The sequence below is a fragment of the Lactuca serriola genome, chromosome 7 (genome assembly GCF_051521515.1).
Source record: "Lactuca serriola cultivar US96UC23 chromosome 7, Lser_US96UC23_V15, whole genome shotgun sequence".
Lineage (NCBI taxonomy): Eukaryota > Viridiplantae > Streptophyta > Magnoliopsida > Asterales > Asteraceae > Lactuca > Lactuca serriola.
Window position 1 is genome coordinate 26,007,182 of NC_136414.1, and position 19,032 is coordinate 26,026,213.

At 35.6% G+C, this 19,032-nt stretch overlaps 2 protein-coding genes and 1 pseudogene across 2 annotated transcripts in view; 2 read left to right on the forward strand and 1 right to left on the reverse strand.

The window, feature by feature from the left end:
• LOC145060978 (lysine-specific demethylase JMJ28-like) overlaps window positions 1-19,032 on the forward strand; it is an 83,240-nt gene that overhangs the window by 12,918 nt on the left and 51,290 nt on the right. The window lies entirely within an intron of this gene.
• Window positions 3,001-6,080, reverse strand: LOC145062050 (uncharacterized). Its single transcript, XM_079009663.1, has 5 exons — window positions 5,794-6,080; window positions 3,973-5,179; window positions 3,626-3,886; window positions 3,399-3,554; window positions 3,001-3,295 (listed from the first exon to the last, which is right to left on the reverse strand). The coding sequence occupies exons 1-5, from the start codon at window positions 5,799-5,801 to the stop codon at window positions 3,176-3,178; spliced, it is 1,752 nt and encodes a 583-aa protein (XP_078865789.1). The 5' UTR covers window positions 5,802-6,080; the 3' UTR covers window positions 3,001-3,175.
• The window catches only part of LOC145063812 (lysine-specific demethylase JMJ28-like), a 62,710-nt pseudogene continuing 50,351 nt past the window's right edge, over window positions 6,674-19,032 (forward strand).

Sequence of the window (19,032 nt, forward strand, 5' to 3'; positions counted from 1 at the left end):
AGTAGATGGGTAATATTATATGAACTTTTGTAAATTCAATGAATGGTATGAAAGATCCCAATTGTTATATATTATGTACTTAATGATATACATATGCTCCTTTTAATATTGAATTTTGGGAACCACATTGTCGGGCATATGGACCACACTTGGTCCATTTAAAAGTGAATTGAGTTATGTGTAGGGGTCCCTCTTGTGCAAAAAGAAGGGCATATGGACCACACTTGGTATATAACGACATAATCCGTGACAATTTAAAATTAGCCATTTATGGACATATATGTCATTGGCATGCAGTTTAACCACACAAGTCCTTGTAACTTATAAACGACACAACAAATAACTCAAAATAACAACCAACTTACTTAATACACATTCCATATCACATAAACCAACATAATTTCATACAAACAACCATAGTTCACATCAGGGTCCCTTCACATCACATCCTATTTAAAGTACACCAAAAAAAAAACATAATTTCATACTACATACCAAGTTCATATCACATAAACCAACATTTTAACTTAATCTAGAGTAACAGCTTTAAATATTGAATTCCCAAGTGCATCTTCATCATCAACTCTCTTGCTCAGCTTTAGTTGGATAATCCTTTCAGATTTGTTCCTTCTGATTTTCTTCAAAAGGTTTGCAATTGGTCTTTCCTGTTGTTGCACATGCACCTCACTAGCTCCAAAGGAGTGAGTTCCACCTCATCATAGTCTTATTGCACATGCACCTCACTAACATTGACATTGTCTCTACACTCATTGATTGCTTGATCACCCTCATTCACTTTATCACTTTCATTGACTTCAGCACCACCTTGATTGACCCATATGAAACAATATTAGAAAATAAAAAAAAAATTGTAAAGACTTAACCGTATAACTACTTATTTACTTGTCTTGTTTTTCTTCTGACCTTGATTTTAGGAGGCCTTGTTAGAGTACAAGCTCTTGTGTTGTGTCCTTCAATCTTACAAAGACTACATTTTGTTCTTTTCCAGCCTTGGATACCCTCACCTGCTGCTTACCATTGTTTTGTGTTTGGTTAATCTTCTTTGATTTGTTACTTGACTGGTTTTCTGTTGCACCCATTTTCCTTTTAGTTGCAAGTCTCCCAGGCATAGTTTTGTGAACAGGAGGTAAAGGTGGGGTGTACTCACTTGCATACCACAATTTACTTCCATTCATAGGTGTTAACCTAAACTTGTATGCCTTCATGTAAGTGATGCCACTAAACCTTATGTCTGCATATGATTCTACATCCCTATTCATATAACTTATGGCTGCAATAGAACGGACACAACCTATTTCATTAGGTTACCATAGCATGTACGAGCAAGTTCTTCTTTCAATATCTACTTTATAAGCATCTCTAGTTCCTTTTGCTTCAAACTAACTTAATACACTAGGTAATACTTGGTAATGTCTTTGGGATTTCTTAATCTCGTTCACTAATTCTCTAATTGTTGGACAAATTTGGTTTCCCCATCCTTGACCCTTGGCTTTCATGTTGAACATCCTCTCCATCATATACATCCTCAACTCCTCCAATATGGTGATAATTGGCTTCTTCCTAACATCAACTATCACAACATTAAAAATTTCTAACATTTCATTCTCCACAACATCACAACATCTTCCTGGTTTGAAGTAGGCTCTCGACCATGTTTTGGGGTCTTTGTCCATCAGATACCGATGAACATTTACGTCTAGCACTTCAAGTTCTTTCATGGTAGCCTTAAAATCTACCTCTATAGTTGCTTTAGAGGCCTTCCAAAATATGCTTTAGTATTGGGCACTGCTCTACCTTATCCTTAAGTTTTGGCTAATATGCTTGGCACACTGCCTATGCTCTACGTATGGAAGGAGTTCTTTTACAGCCTCGATCAAACCCTGTTAAAAATGAAAATTATAGTGAATAAGGATGCAACTAGAAAGGGAAAGTAATTACAAACAAGTAAATTACCTTGTGTTCATATGATATTACAATGTATCCATAGCCTAAGTTAAGTCTCAAGTTATCAATGAGTAGATCTAAAAACCACTTCCAATTTTCCTTATTCTCCACACATACTACTGTCCATGCAATGGGATAAATCCTATTGTTTGCATCCCTTCCAACAACACATAACAACTCCCCTTTGCACATCCATTTAAGGAAATAACCATCTAAACCTATTATCTTCTTTCATCCCTCATTCCACCCCTTCTTCAACGCATCAAAACAAACATAGAACTTACTAAAGTAAATCTTCCCATATGGCATATGATTTACATCAAGCTTCACATTGCTACCTGGATTTGATCTCCTAATCTCTTCTGCATATGACCACAACTTTGCATAATGTTCATCTAGGATACCATCTATTAGTTGGAGTGCATATTTCTTAGCTCTCCTGCATTGACCAACACTTACATGAAGACCAAACTTCTATGACACAACCGTTATAAGTTTTCTAACACTCATCTTTCGTCTAAGTAAAAACTCTCTTATATAATGACTCTCTATACAAACACAAGTGACCATGGATTCTGAATCGGGATGAAATTGAAGATGGTGGTCTGGAAATGAAGCTAAAAATAGCAAAAAGAATAGCCAAAAGGTATTACAAACATTCTAATTTAAAAAAGAGAATCCACCCAATTATAGTAATTTTATATTCAATTTTTTTCCTGTTAATCCCATTATTAATCCCAATATTGATATAACATAATTTACTATCGGAGATAACATGTCACTTTGATCACAACCAAAGAAGACATAGGCTTAATAACCCAACCCATCCCAACAGCTTCACCATGGACGCCATTTTTGTCCCCTCCATTGTTACTCTAGAGTTCTGATTCAACACTTTAGATGTGACATAATTTTGTACAGTTGTACATTTGTATGCTTCTCAATGATAATTTTTATCTTTCAGTTCCATTCAATGTGTTTGTGTTTGTGTTTCTGTCTCTATTCTATGAAACAATCTTTATTTATAACTAAAAAAAATCAATGCTAGTATTTTGCTTTCATAAACTCAAAAATTCATCTACAAAAGTTCATAAACTCAAAAATTCATCTACAAAAGTTCAACAATTGGAAAAAAGATTAAACCAATCAAGATATTGTTTGAACAACTATGAACACTTTATGTTTCGAAAACTTTTTCTTTAAATCAAGTTTATGGGGCCATTAATCCTTCTATCGTGTAGGTTAGTGATTTTGCCCAATCTTCTTTTAGCAACAATGTTTGTAGCGTATGCATAACATCATAATCCGGATCCAGCTTCCTTTGCCAACCCTACAATCACACATAAAAAAAAAAAAAAAAAAAAAAAAAACAAAAACAAGGGTATTCATGTCTATTCACGTAACAACAAAAGGTAATTTCGTAATAAACATACCTCAAGAACCAAAGTTGTAACCATCACAGTGCATACATTTCCATCAACATTGACTCGATGACGCCTTACTTTCTCCAACAATTGATGCATGCAATCAGCGGGGTGTACAATGTCGCCTTCTTCAGTACCCCAAAAGTCAAATGACTCTTTGACTTCCTATAATAATTTCTTTATATTACACAATTTATACTTTAAAAAAAAAATAAAAATTAAATTATATATATTACCTTTATAAATGCTTGTGGATTAGGGCAATTCTGCTGCTTTGATAACCTCAACATGCTTTTTGCTGCAGTGTCACCATCTCGCCTTGCAACCGCTTTAAAAAACTCCAACAAATTCACTCTATCGCTTCCGGAAAGTTCCGCAGTCATTCCAACATCAAGAAACACAACATGCGGCTTCGATTTAAATATCCCTTTCCTCAATGATTTGTTTCGTACTAGAATATTCCCAGGATGCATGTCCGCATGTATGAAATTATCCACCTGAAAAATACCACCACAATCGTAAAACTACAAACAAAATTGATTATCAAAGGTCCGTGTAAAATTACTAATATACCCTTGCTTACCAGAAGCATTTTGAGAAGTGCATGGGTCCCAATATGAGCAAGAGAGCTTTTAAGTCTCTCGTGTCCTTGAAGCTCATCAACATAAAACGCGACACTTTCACCTTGTTCAAAAGTTTCAACCAAAACAGCAGGATGTACAAGTGGATAAACAGGCTTTGGAAACGAAACATCTTTCAATCTTCTAAAATTGTAAATAAATCGACTCAAATGAGCAGCTTCACGTGCAAGATCCACTTGTGACATCATAAAAACAGCAAACTGATGCACACTTTCATCTAACCTTAACCATTTCAAAGTCGGCAAAAACCCAGAAATTTTTGCAACAACATTAATTATCTCAAAATCTCTCCTAATAGATTCACCCACCCCCGGATGCCTAACTTTTACAGCCACCACTAACGGCTTCACCGTTTTTTTACCATGTGATTTTAATTTTAATTTCGCCCGATGAATTTGAGCAATGCTTCCGGAAGCTATCGGAACCTCTTCAAAATCGTCAAAAATCTCGTGAATTTTACGCCCGAAAGCTTTTTCAATTGTCTTTTTAGTGTATGCATAGGAATGTTCAGGGGCTTTTGTGTGAAGTTTTGAAAGTTCTGTGCATATGTCTCTAGGAAAAAGATCGGGCCTTGTTGCAGCCCATTGGCCCCATTTGATAAAAGCGGGACCCGCGATTTCTAATGTCCTACGAACGAGTTTTAGCCATTTTTTTCTTGAGGAATCACCGAAGTATTCAGCGAATGGAGCTGTGGTTATGCTGGGGGAGAATAAAATTGCTAAATATAATGCACGAATTAGTAATATGAAGCATTCAAAAAGTGATAAGATTGATGAAACTAAAAGGGCGTGTCCATCTTCTATGTAAAGAGTGTTGTTTCTTGGTTGAAAAGATTCAAGATTTGTTCTGGTTTTTGCTAATGTTGTGTTTTTGTATAGTATTATACCGGGAATGACTATATAAGAGTGGGTTAGTGATAAAGTAAATGCTCGGGAGATTTTAAGTATGGGAGAAAGTGGTTTCTCATTGTGAAATGAAGCAGGGGTATTTCGGGAAAAGAAGGTACGTTGTTTAAAAGGGAAAGCGGGTTGTGAGGAAAATAGAGCGATTTTATCGACTGATTTGTGGTTCCCATCTTTTGATTGGATTCTTGAGTTGTTTGTTCGAATTGATTGCACAATTCTTTTAATGTTTCTGAACCCCAAGAACCTGTGTTGAAATAAGGAAGTCAGTTTCAGATGATTATAGTATTGTAGTTTGAACAGTTTACTCAAATATAGAAGTGAAAGTAGGATGATATAAACATATAAATGAATGTAAGTTGTTATTTCTTGTGTTTAACCCTAAAAGAATAGAGCATGTAGGTAGATAACTGTATAATCAGCTGTTTATGTCTAAGGAAACGTAGATGATTTTACATTTAATGAAATCATTATTTGATTGTGATTAATGAAGTGGTATTAATCATTTTAGGGATGCATGTTCAAGAACCTTATAAGTTGTTCTGAGAAGATAATGATGGTATTGCAAATTCTAGCTAAGAATACCTAGATGCAAAAATTTTACAAGAACATGAACTAAAATCTACATAACAAAAAGGACTAAAGTGAAACCCTAGCTTAATAGCTAAGCAAAATATAGTCACAACGATGTTGCCATAGTTAAAAATGTCATCACAGAACGTTTATATTATCAATGTCGGAGCTAAACCCTAAATGTTTCATGACTCGAGATTTCAACAGCAATCTCCTCAATAATACATAACCCTAATGAAATGGAAGCAGGGAATAAGTAATTTGAATACAAAATAAAAATAAAAGAACCTTGACATAGCGAGAATGGACTGGTTTTTTGTTACGGCTCTCGTTGATATTTTCTATAAATACTGCCGTAAATTCGACTCCAGTTGATCATCTGAACGCAAATTTAATTTCAATCTTCGTTCTGCATCATCGTCAAGCTCCACTTGATTACAACAATGAGGGATTCAAGGCTGATTTTGACTTGGGATCTAAATGTTTTTTGATACGCGAGGAAACCTTGCCTTTGGCAATAAGATATTTTTGTACATGTAAAACATCTTCCCAATATCAGGGATTAGAAATAGATCAAAATGTCAAATTAATTTTGATATGGGACACATGAATCCAAGTTATAAAACACGAGTTTTAGCGCCGGTTTGACTAATTAGCATATTTAATTTAATCACTAATATTTATTTATTTATTTATTTTTACTTTTTTGTTCAGTTGGTCCTTTACGATAGTAAATAACAACTAATTTAAGGATTAGGATAAAATGTATCCGGTGTGTTGGCTTTTGTGGACTATAATTTGACAATGTCATTGAATACGGTGGAAACTTTCTTTAAATGGAACCTCATTAAAACCATAAAGGATACATTCTTACCCCAAATTAGGTCACTCCGATACCCTCTACTCAATCGATATAACCAGAGCTATGTCTGCCTCCTTTGGTCGATCAATTAACCTCCTGCGTGTTGGAATCCATTGCGATGATGAAGCATGTCCACCTTGTGACTGTAAAGTTGGAATAAGCATCGAAAGGATTGCCTGGACTAGCGATAACGTAACTCGAAGGTTTTGGAACTCTAAAAACTCCTTGGTGAGTATTCATTCTGTTTAATTACACCCTATTTGGTATCTTGAGTTGGAAATGTACACATTTTCCTTAATCGTAACGATGATTGTCATCTTCCCTTTTAATCAATCAGCTGAAGGGTAAAAATGTAAGTTTTTTCTGTGGAAAGACGATGCAATGGACTAAAGAGCTTAACACACTTTATTCTCTCATCACCCGTTCAATTAGACTAAAGATCTTGAAGCATCTGCAAAAGAAATAGCTTCCAACTCAAATTTCACAAAAAGTTTCAATCTTGATACTTCAAGTTGAGCACTATGTTATGAACATGACAAAAACGGGGAAAAGGGTGAAATATTGATTGAAAACAAGTTGTAACACCCTGTTTCGAATCGATTCCTAATCGAGGCTAACGCCCGAAGATCGGTCATTATAAGGATTAGTGCCTTTTAAAAGGTGAGATCTAGGCCCATTTGGGTGCGAGGGATGTATTTGAAGTGATCCGGGTGTTCGGTTAGTGTTTTGGAGCCTAGGAGTATTTCGGTAAAGTGTCACTTCGGGCTTTTATGGAAATTGGATTTTTGTTCAGAAGGTCTTAAGGATGGTATGAATTGATAGAAGTGTAGGGTTTATTGTTACCTTTCCGTGGATATAAGGATCGTCAGAAACGGGCTTATAACGAAGAAGTTATGGCCTTTGGAAGTTTGGTGGTTTTAAGGTTTAGCCCGGTACGTGGGGTGTACACAAAGGGTACGCGGGGCGTACTAGTGAAGAGAGTTATGCGGGGTGTACCTTGGTGTGCGCTGGCCGTACAGACCAGGATGGTCGCAGGTGCTCTTCGGGGTACGTTGGCCGTACCATATGTACGTTGGGCGTACTCCAATCAGGCCCAAACCCTATTTTAGGGTCTTGGACCCTATTTAAGCTCCTTATCTCATAATCTAACCCTAATATCTTCAACGCATATCCCTCTAAACCCTAGAAATCGATCCTTAGCCCCCATTTGAGTGATTTTAGAGCTTCAAAGTGATTTATGTGTGTTTTGGTGCTTGAGGAGGAAGAAGGAACTTATTGAAGAGGCATTGCTTGACTTGGAGATTTTGGAAACAAAATTTGTTCACCTAGATCTAACTTCTGGAGGTATAAAGTCTCAACTCTCAACCTTGACAACTCTTTCTTGTAGATCTAGCTAGGCGACACTTTGTTATGATTTTGGTCCCTTTGTGGTGGTTCTTGTGAGTAGAAGTTACTCCAGAACCTTGGAGCTTCATATTTGGCCTTTGTTAGGGTTATGGAGTCATAAAGTTTGGATATTGATTAGTATAAACCTTCCATGCATGATTTGGTAGCCTTTTGGTGAAGCTTGGGACTTAGGGTTTTGATTTGGGTCCCATTAAGTCATGCTAAGTCATAAAGTCAAGAACTTTATAACTTAAGAAGTCCCTTTGAATCAGATCTGGAAGTTTGGACTAAGGTCTTAAGGTATTAAGAGGTTTTTAAGACATTTTGGAGTGATTTTGACATTTGGAATTTATCTTTGGTGTTTGGGCTTCATTAAGACATGCAAAGGCTTAAAGCATTTGACTTTATGGATCAAGTCACTTATATTTAGCTATTTTGAGGTTTTGGACGTCTTGGCTTAATGGATTAAGAGCTAGAATTGAGAGTTAGTCAAACAGGAGGAGTATGCACAACGTACAAGCTCTTATGACCGTACGCTTAACGTACAAGCCGAGTACGCCCCGCTTACTCAACAAAGTGGGATTTCGGTTTTTGGGCTTCGGTTTGGGCCATCTTTTGGGCTTTGTTGTTTTGGGCCCTATTGGGACATCAGGTCTTAGGTTGATATCTATTTGTGGAGGCCCACTATTGATTTGGGCCTAATTTGGAAAATTGGGCCATGGGTAGTTTTTGGTATTTGGGTCTTGTGGACTATTAGGTTCGGGCCTTAGTCTTGGTCCAAAAGTAGGTGAGGGGTTAATTGGTCATTTACCCTAGTAAAGGATTTATGGTTATGGATTGAAACCCAATTGTTGATTGGGTGTTGTTTTGACTTTGATAGTTCGGGGATCTATCGGCCACAACCAAGGATTTTGTCTCTGAGGTACTTGCATGGAAGACCCAGGGGGTAGCATGTGAGACTTAGATATTAAATCATGGGGGAGCCCATGGCATTCCAGGTAAAGACCATGGGGGGAGCCCATGGCATTCCAGATAAAGACCATGGGGGGAGCCCATGGAAACTATATGTATGTTGCATGATAATCTGTGGTTGTATGTTGTATGGTATTTTGGGGAACTCACTAAGCTTTGTGCTTACAGTTTTTAGTTTACGTTTTAGGTACTCCAGTTTTCAAATGGGAGAGCTCGGGATGATTGCAGAGCACACACCACATGTTTCCGCATTTTGTGAATTACTCGGATTTGATGATGTTTTGCTAAATATTGGTTACCTTGGTTTTATGGAAATAATCCGTACTAACGATTTATTAATCTAAAAAAAAATATGTCATGATTTTCGGGACGTTACACAAGTGTTTGTATTTCTCGATCACTCAAGATCAATATTTGGAGGACAAAAATCTTGAGCATTTCACTAAACATTGGGTCAAAGGTCAATCGATTATTGTTAAAGATATCATCAAGAATGTTTTGGAGTTGAATTGGGATTCGGTTGTTATGTTTTGTATGTATCTTGAAAGAAGTGCAAAATCACGAAATGCAAAAGAATCGAAGTTGAAATTTGTCCAGATTGGTGTGAGGTGGAACTCGGTAGGCAGCATATTTTCATGGGTGGGAAAACACATGCGAATGTGTGGGCATTAGAAGTTAAAATTTAAAGTTTGGTTATCTTCAGGATTCTTTCAAGAACATTTCCCTAGTCATTTTGCTTCTATAATGCATGCTTTGCCTCTTCAAGAGTATATTAATCCAGTGTCAGGGGTACTAAATTTGGAAGCAAATATGCCACCAGAAAGTCAAAAGACGGATTTGGGTCTGTTTGTTTATATTTCATATGGTAGACCCGAAGATGTTATGGGGGGGGGGGGAGGGGGTGATTTTTTAACAAAGTTGTGTTATCATGCATATGATATGGTATGTATCAAAGGTTGTGTTGTGTTTGTTACATGGGGAAGGGGATGGGTTATTTTTTTATGAGGATGAGAAGGGCATTTTAGTCTTTTACATAGATGAGAGATAGAGAGTGATTCATTGTTCAACCTTTTGCATGGGACAAGAAATCCGGCTTTGTTTTTGTCCAACAGTTTTGGGTGGACAACAAGTTGGATTTTTTTTTTGTCCCATTGACATAAGTAGTTGTCCCATTTTACCTTTTTGAGTGGAAAAAGAACAATTACATTTTTGAGGCGAGACAAAAATTGGAACTTTTTTCCCATTTGGGTCCCACCTTTTTGGGTGGGACAAAAAATTAACATTTGTCTTATTATCTTTTTAGGTGGGATAAAGAATTGTAACTTTTGTCCCATTGACATCAGTCACAATCCCATCTTTTTGGGTAGTATAATAAATAATGATTTTTTTTTGTTTAGGTTAATATTCTTGTGAATGCTATGGAGCTTCCAATATTCGAGAAAAAGCTCAATAAAGTAAAGGTCTTGTTGGACAAGTATTCACAAGATCATAATGAGACTCCAAAGAAGAATAAAACCAAGAACAAAGTTGATGAACCATGTGGCAAAATCAGCAGTTAGTAATGACGTAACTCAACAATCAGAGATGAAGGACAACACAAATGAAGAACTCACTTAAATACCTAATGTTGGTCCGGTTGACCCGTGTGTGTTCTCTGATGATTCAAGAATTGGTGATTCAGATGATGAAGATATGTTTGAAGAAGAGTTTGGAAGTCCAAGGGGTAACAAAGAGGAAATTGTTGACAGTCGTGGGGCCCAATGGGATGTTTTTCATAGACAAGATGTTTCTAAGCTTGTTGAGTTTCTTAGAAAGTATTCCAAAGAGCTTAACACATCCTCTTGATCACCCAAAAAAGGTATTCTTTTTCTTTGCTACATTTTGACTTAATGCATAAAGAATGACTTAATAGAGAAACTTACATAAAAGTGACTTTTCAGTTTTCCCATCAAGTCCTAACTTTTTACAGATTTGCACTCATAAAATTTATCTTCCATATAGGTTGTTCATCCGATTCTTGATGAGAGCTTCTTCTTGGATGCTTTCCATAAGTAGTATCTCAAGGAAGAATTAGGTAAGTTTTATCCTCACACCTTCTTGTAACTTATAGTTTCTATAACATTTGTTGAACACGACCCTTTATATGGGAAACAACAATACTTTTATTAAGACACTTAAGAAGAAATTACAATTGCAAAGATCCTACACTTTGCTTTCTTTGAGGGTTTTCTTGGATACTTGTATGTCGGGATGGTTTGAAGCAAATGAGCTCCACACCTATTTATAGGTGTTTCCACCTCCCTATAGGAAGTTTCTACACATTCCTACAAATTACATACATTCATGACTATTCTTTAATCTTCTACCGTAATCTATATTTATTACATGCTTATATATATGTTTCTAGAATGTTCCATAGCATTCTAGTGTCTTCCGTCTCATTCTTTAATATTCTTGAGTCTTCTTGTATGTTCTAGAATATTCCATAGGCTTACATGATGTTCTAGATTCTTCTAGATCATTCTAGAACATTATAACATATTTTTGATAAAGGGCTAAACTCTATTAGACTAAGCTCCATTGGGCTAGTGATGACCTTCAACACCCCCCTCAACACTAGCCCCTATTTTTCGTACTATGTTGAGCTGACAATTAAACCCCTCATATTTCTCAACACTCAACCCATAGTGAACTCCATCTGCTACTTGATAATTATTCTTAATATGTCTCATATTGAATTCTTCCTTGTTAACTTTTTCTCTTCCACATTCTTTGTTTTTCCTCAGTTGTTGCATTTGTTGCTTCGTATATTGTTTATGTGGTTGACAACTGTTAGGGTGCAAAGTTATTCATGATTGACTTTTGTAAAACCCACTTACATGTGGTGCTTTAGCCTTTAGACCCATTTGTTTGTTAGAGTGAGAGAGAGACATGTAAACACCACTATATAAGGTGGTTTTGTCCACTTGTAGAGGTGTGCTTGAGAGATGTAGTTCATAGTGATTAGTGAGTGAGATATTTATGAAGCTCTAGACTAGATCCATTTTTGTACTCATTTATTATGATCGAATATATCTTTTAGCACCCAAATCATCATGTTCAATTGTGCAAACTATAATTCCGCATGCAAAACCATGTTCTTTGTCACTACAATAAGAAATGAAGAATTTTTGGAATCAAATAACTGGGAACATACGAAGGGTATTACTGTTCATTACTGTTCATAGTCAACTCTTCGTACACTTCGCATTCGTGTGTTTGGGTAGGTGAAAAATATTCGTGTGTTTGGTGCCTGAGCTTTCGTACGAAGCGTTCCATTGAAGAAGAAAACAAATATTTTCGAATTGGGTCCCTGATCTTTTAACAAAGTGACACAAATGGTCTAACTTCGAATGTTAGGGCAAGGCTTCGAATGTTGGGGCAAGGCTTCGAATGATTGACAAAAGCTTCGAACATTTTGATCAAAAAGCATAATTTTTGAATTCAGCCCCTGAAATTTCGAATGTTTGACACTTTTCACCCAAATTCGAAATTTTTTTGGAGCTTCGAATATTTTGGGGATTCTTCGCATGTTTGGTGTAAAATGACAAAATTTTCGAAAATAGTCCCCGAGGCTTCGAATGTTTGGCGGTTCATACCCAAATTCGAAAAAGGACTGTTTTTGCTGAAAATTGAAGAAAATGCATTTTAAGCCCCTGCAGTTTGTGCAAATTGACGCTTTCTACCCAGCTTTGGAAAAGGGGGAGAGTTTTGCATATTTGGCTGTTTTGGGCGCAACGGGTCACTGCAGAATTTTGAAATTGACAATTTCTACCCATTTTTGAGATATTTTGTCAAAGGCAATCCGTGAACGACAATAAAAATTGATTATTTTTTGGGTTTTCCGGATTGAAGCACAAAGTTTATGCCACATGTTAAGGGGGAGTTTTGACATGAAAAATTCCAAATAGAGCACGTTCTTTTTCCTTTGGAGTTTTATAATCAAATTTCGATTATAAAAAAGGGGAGAAGTTTTATATGGAAATTCGAACTTGAATTTTTCATATTACGCGGATTTGAAGACCGAAGTGATCTTAAAGTTTTGAAGTCTACGAGATGATGCAATTGGATGCTCGGAAGTGATATATTCGAAATGGGTTTGGATTTATTGAAGATTTTTGGGGTGTGGTTTTATGCGCAACTTTGGGTGATTATTTGGAGTTTGGAATACTCTTGATCATTCGTTGCTGCTCGGTTTGTATGGTCTCACATCCTAGAGCCCAAATTGAAGAGTCATGGAAGAATTGAAGATTGAAGTTTGTTTTGACATGTGTCACCTTTGAGGCTCAAACCGCCTAGTGCTTGATTTTGGAAGATTTGAAGTGGTTCATTCATTCCTAACTTTGAGGGGGAGAATGTTAGGGTGCAAAGTTATTCATGATTGACTTTGTAAATGTTTGACTTTTGTAAAACCCACTTAAATGTGGTGCTTTAGCCTTTAGACCCATTTGTTTGTTAGAGTGAGAGAGAGACATGTAAACACCTCTATATAAGGTGGGTTTGTCCACTTGTAGAGGTGTGCTTGAGAGATGTAGTTCATAGTGATTAGTGAGTGAGATATTTATGAAGCTCTAGACTAGATCCATTTTTGTACTTATTTACTATGATTGAATATATCTTTTAGCACGCAAATCATCATGTTCAATTATGCAAACTTAAATTCTGCATGCCAAACCATGTTCTTTGTCACTACAACAATGACAATCGTGGTTGCCTTTTGTTTCACCATAATATTGTTCCTGACCCCGTTGAACTCTCTTGTATAGTTTCTTATGCCTCCATTTGGAAAACTTGTATGCATGTGGGTTGTCCCTTTTACAAGCCTAAGAAAATTCTTGGAATATTAACATGTTATGACGTGATCCCTTATTGATATGATCATCTCTTTTAGATGTTACTCGGTTGAGAGATTCTACGCTCTTACGAATCAGTGTGTTTTTCTTATTATTTACCTTATCCAGTTTCTCCATCACATGTTCCACTTTTCGTCTAAGATGAAACTTTTATGCAACTCTGATGACATCATGTTCTTATTCTCCTTTGGAACTTCCATCTTCAAGGGAATAACTGATAGGTTTTGAGCATTACAAACAATCTTATGTGTGCATGCAACCCTAATTGAGATCTACGTTTTCTATAATTAAACATACAATATGAACAACATCATGCAAACCCTAGATCTATGGATAATAATCGAATATCAAATGATAAGGACTAAAATACATACCTTTGATTGTTATGTAGTAATGACAATCCAAAACCTTGAAGATCTTGAAGCTTGAGAGCAAGTATCACAAGTGTAATACTTCTAATGAATCACAAACACACTTATGAAGAGGATGAGATATGAGAGGGAGGAGGTACTTCAATTTTCGGCTATTACTCTCTAGGGTTTCAAGTGGCCGAAAATTAACAAGGGTATGGGTCTTTATATAGTGAGGTGACTTACAGCCAAAGTTAGGGTTAGAAGTAGGAAACCCTAATTGCTTTGCTTAAGGACCAAGCAAACCCTAAACCTTCCATCCATAAGCCCTTGGATGAAAATTCTATGGCTTTCCTAGAAGATTTCGTCCAAACCTCTTTAGGAGGGTTATAGAGCTTCTTTCCTCAACTACCAATAAATCGCTAAACAGCCCCATGTACTTTTAATTAATTCAAGTAATTCTAAAATTAACTCCAATTAATTTCTAAGTAACTATTAATTAAATAATATGATTGATGATTAATATATTATTTCAATAATACATTAATAAATCATTTATTTCAATTTATCAATCAAATAATAAATTCTTCCTCTTCCTCAATAGGTCATCCTGTCTAGTTGCTAGTATGAAGGCAACCCAAAAGGACTATGCTATTATTAATTCAAGTATATACCAATTATAGTTATGGACTTAGACACCTAATCCAACAGTCTCCAACTTGGATAAGTATAATAACTATAGTTTCCAATATAACTTCAAAATTTTATTAGCAAATTGTAGCTCTCAAAGCCGCTGTTGAACTCTGAACTAGTCAGATATGAGTGCTAAGATAAGTGATCAAATATTTCTCTGTTCTACAAGATATCATAAGGACATGAGACATGGATTATAATCAATCTCATTGTCCAAGTTTTGTTTCCCGATTTCTTATTTATGACGACAGATTCAGACCACCAATTGAACACATCAATTCAATCCAGTCTTGGCCAAGCGCTTTAGATGTCATCATCAAATCATCGAGGGGCCCATATATATCACTTTTCCCGTTATGGAAAAAGGAACATATAAACTTCGACTTATATGCTTGTACTATTTACTCATCAAGTCACATACAACAATACGTTTTATAACATCAATTTACTGATGCGTTTACGTATTATCAATGCACAAATGACTCGTAAACAACAACTCATATATCTCGGTTTCAAGAATATAAGATATTATCGTCTCAAAATTACTCGTGATAAAATCCCTGAAGTAATTCTCTGAGTGTGGGTTTATCCAATGCTTAAAATCGCCATTTTCAAGTACTCATGAGCATTGCAGCAAAACTATTTCTATGTCTAAACCCTTAGACAATCTACAATTTAATTCATAATAGTCTTAACTCGCTATTTACTTCCAAAAGTATGAGTGACTATGGAGTTTTGAATAATCCAATTATTCGGAAAGTAAAACATGTAAAGTGAAACAAAATAATAACCTAATTAACTATGGTCTCAAAATTATTGAATATAAATAAAACTCTTATTATTTAACCACCGTATTAATTAGACTTTATTCATTGTATAATGTTTCGATTAACCAACTAAACACTTGAATTAAACATCAGTTTGTGCCATGTCATAAACATGCATACTATGTCTCTCTATGGTCCTTCCTTTGTGAACAGATCGAATAGACATTATCCCAATGATGCTCATTTCATAATGCCATATTCTAGTCATTACTAGAATTCTTTAGAGTTCAAATTTAAATGTAGTGATCTTTTGTAATGTCGAGGCTTTTTTGTCACAAAGACTTACCCAACGATTTTATAGAATGTTCCATCGAAACTTTGTTATTTAAATAGTTCCAAAGTAATGAAGCTTCAAATTCAAGATACACTTCTTGAACACCTTCCTTGCATTAAGTTTCCTAACTTACATGTAGATTTCAATAATCAACTCCAATTATGGAAACCTTTCCATATTCCCATATAACCATCAATTCTGATCAAGATTCATCTTAATCTAAAACATGTCACTATGGTCCTTCCAACTACTACTATATTTCCAACTATCCACAAACAACCAATCCTTTGGTATAACCTTAGAATGTTCTTGACAATTGTTAAACAACTTTATTCACATCCAGTTCTTGTCCTTTTCCCTCTCAATCATATGGGATTCGATACATAATGTCTTACATAGAGACCTAACGTTTGATCAGTCTCTTGTTATAATATTTCCATATATCGAATTTCCTATGTTGAATAATTTCAACACGATATTCATATATGTCCAGGACTAAGTTCTTTTAAACCATTCAATCTAAACTTTTAGATTTGAAATGAAGTATAAGTGCCCTCTCCCCTAAATCTTTATGTAGCAAAAAAAATCCCAAACTTTGCAATTTGCAAGTTTTGAAAACTTTGTTTCCTACAATTAATATTGCCAACTTGCAACACTTAGCATAATAATTATGCTTCCATTAGCATAACAATTATGCTTCTATCTACATAACAATTATGCTCCCACTAGCTTTGGCATGTACCCAGAAATCAACTGGACTTCTAGAAATCAATACTTTTTGACTTTCTTACTAAAGTGTAAATTTATGATACGTAATGCTTCAATAAGTCTCCGACTTCTCAAGCTCACACACCTTTCATTTGATAGCATATGTGTGTGTTTAAACCCTTTCAGAACTGATAACTATAAGTCCCGAATGTTCAAACTATTTCTTGTCATTTCTCACAATTCGAACTATGAAAAGGGATGTCGTAACCATATTGCGAATTTGAGAACGCAATTATCACAAACACTAACCAAAATGATATTTATCAATCTTTAAAATCTTCTAGCAAAATTATTTCCTCATAATCATTTTCATGAGTTAGAGCGAAACCTTTTGCCACCTAGATTTTATGGCTTACATGTTACTATCCATGATTACCCATCATATACAACCTTTAGTCATAATACAAGGTTTATGACAAAAACCAAATTCAAATTTAGCTTTCATAGACTGAACTTGTTCTTAATTTCTTGCCTTCTAGTAGCTTACGGGCCGACCAGTGCTTCCGTGTTGTCATGTGACTCACCCTTATTGACCAATATGCCATTACTAACCAACGTGATCTGCATTTTGCAGTCAAACGAGAACCATAGAACTCATAAGCATCGACAACCCAACTGGAAGTTGCACAGAAACAAGAATGTGTCAACTTTAACATGATAGGTTATTAACCTTAATTCGTGTGCTAGTGATAACTAAACAGTTTATTCTTGATTGACTCCTATAACTTTTCAAGATCAATAAGACTACCACTAACTTCGTGACTGATATGTGTGGCATTTACTAGTTTTAATCCTACTAACTTAAACACAAAGACAAACACATGAAAGGCAGTGTACTTATCGATTAGCAGTTTAGTTCAGGTAAGTAGGGTATCGAACACAGGGAATGGTAACAATTAAAATAAATACTAGTATTACCTAAATAAAAAAAGGGGTTTTCTCTAGTTTTGCAAGACTAGAAACTTTAACAATCAAATAACACTTAAACAAAAGACGATTAACAGCTAAAGGAGAATGAAAAAAACAACTAGATTCAATAAGATAAAAGAGACTTCCATTTAGATTTCGATTCACTTATTCCTATGGTTGATTTCGTGGCAAGTGCAATGGATTAATATATCAATGATTACCGATTTATAATGTGATTAGGTTCATTTTCACTATTACTAATCATTTAGCAAACAAGTTAATTCAAACAACGATCAAGTGATTAAACTAACAAGTTTCCTAGTGTTCAATTCAAATAAAGTAAGACTTGTAATATTAGTTAACTAAATTTGTCGATTCAATCAACTCATATGTGGTTGTTCATCACACATCTTCACACATTAACTTACTTATTTTCTAGTTAACCCTAGGTTCATGTTCACTAATACTAGGCATACAATCTTGTTTTCACAAAACTACATAATTCAAGCAATTAAGAAGATATTCATACAACTCAATAAACTTGATTATTAATAGAAAATAATTGTCATTAACATGCAAGGATCTTTTAACAAGCTTAACAAGATAAATAATCAAATCAAATCAATCCAAACCACTCAATCAAACCATATTCATAAGATCATTTAGTCTAAACAGAAGTATAAAGCTTTTAGCTCATAACTACAACAAATAGCGTCCTAAAATCGAAATCTAATTATTCAAACATGGTTTACACAAAAGATTAAGATAAAAGTAATGTATGTTTGCCTTTGATCTCTTCAAAATTGACTTCTAGGTTGAATTCTCGAAAACCAAAGCCTCTAAGAACCTCTCTGGCCTCCAACAGTCTCTCAAAGCCTCCAACATTCGTTAGGGTTTCGGGAATAAACGATCTATATATAGATTCAAAAATTCAGCTCCAACTCGTTGAGTTTTTGGGAAAAACTCGCCGAGTTTTTTACTTAAAACGCGTGTACGGCAAGGCACTATTTCACTGTTATAAAAACAGTCTTTTACGACATGCGAACCATGACATGCAGTTATTTATGATACGCAAATGTGTGTGTCCAAAAAATAATGTCATCTCTCTCAAAATTTAAAGGATTTAGGACACGCATTTTTGCGTGCCCTAAAATTAGTGTCTAAAAAAAACACGGTGGGCACCTATAATAAACTGCGTGTCGTCTAAGACTCTCATTTGATAAATTTTAATAGAACACACGCATTCCATTCGGGAAAAATGAAATCCCAAAAACTTAAAAACCCCGCCTTCCTTTTTTTTCTCCTCCACTTTAGTTTCCTTCTTTGTAATAGCTCGAGCTTTTTGTCAAGAACTTGCCCCAGTCGCCTTCCTCTATTGTACATTCTCTTTTCAGCTTCCCTCTCTCTCCTTCTCACTTCGACAAACCCTTTCGCTTCTTCTCAGTTCTCGACGTCAACAAGTTCTCCCACCTCCGACGTTTCTTTTGGCTCTGGCGCCTCCCACCTCTGACCTCCGTCCAGCCCCGCCCCGCCATCCAATGCTTTCCAGCGACACGCAACCAATGGAGCCCCTCCTCTCTGGCACTTTCCAGCG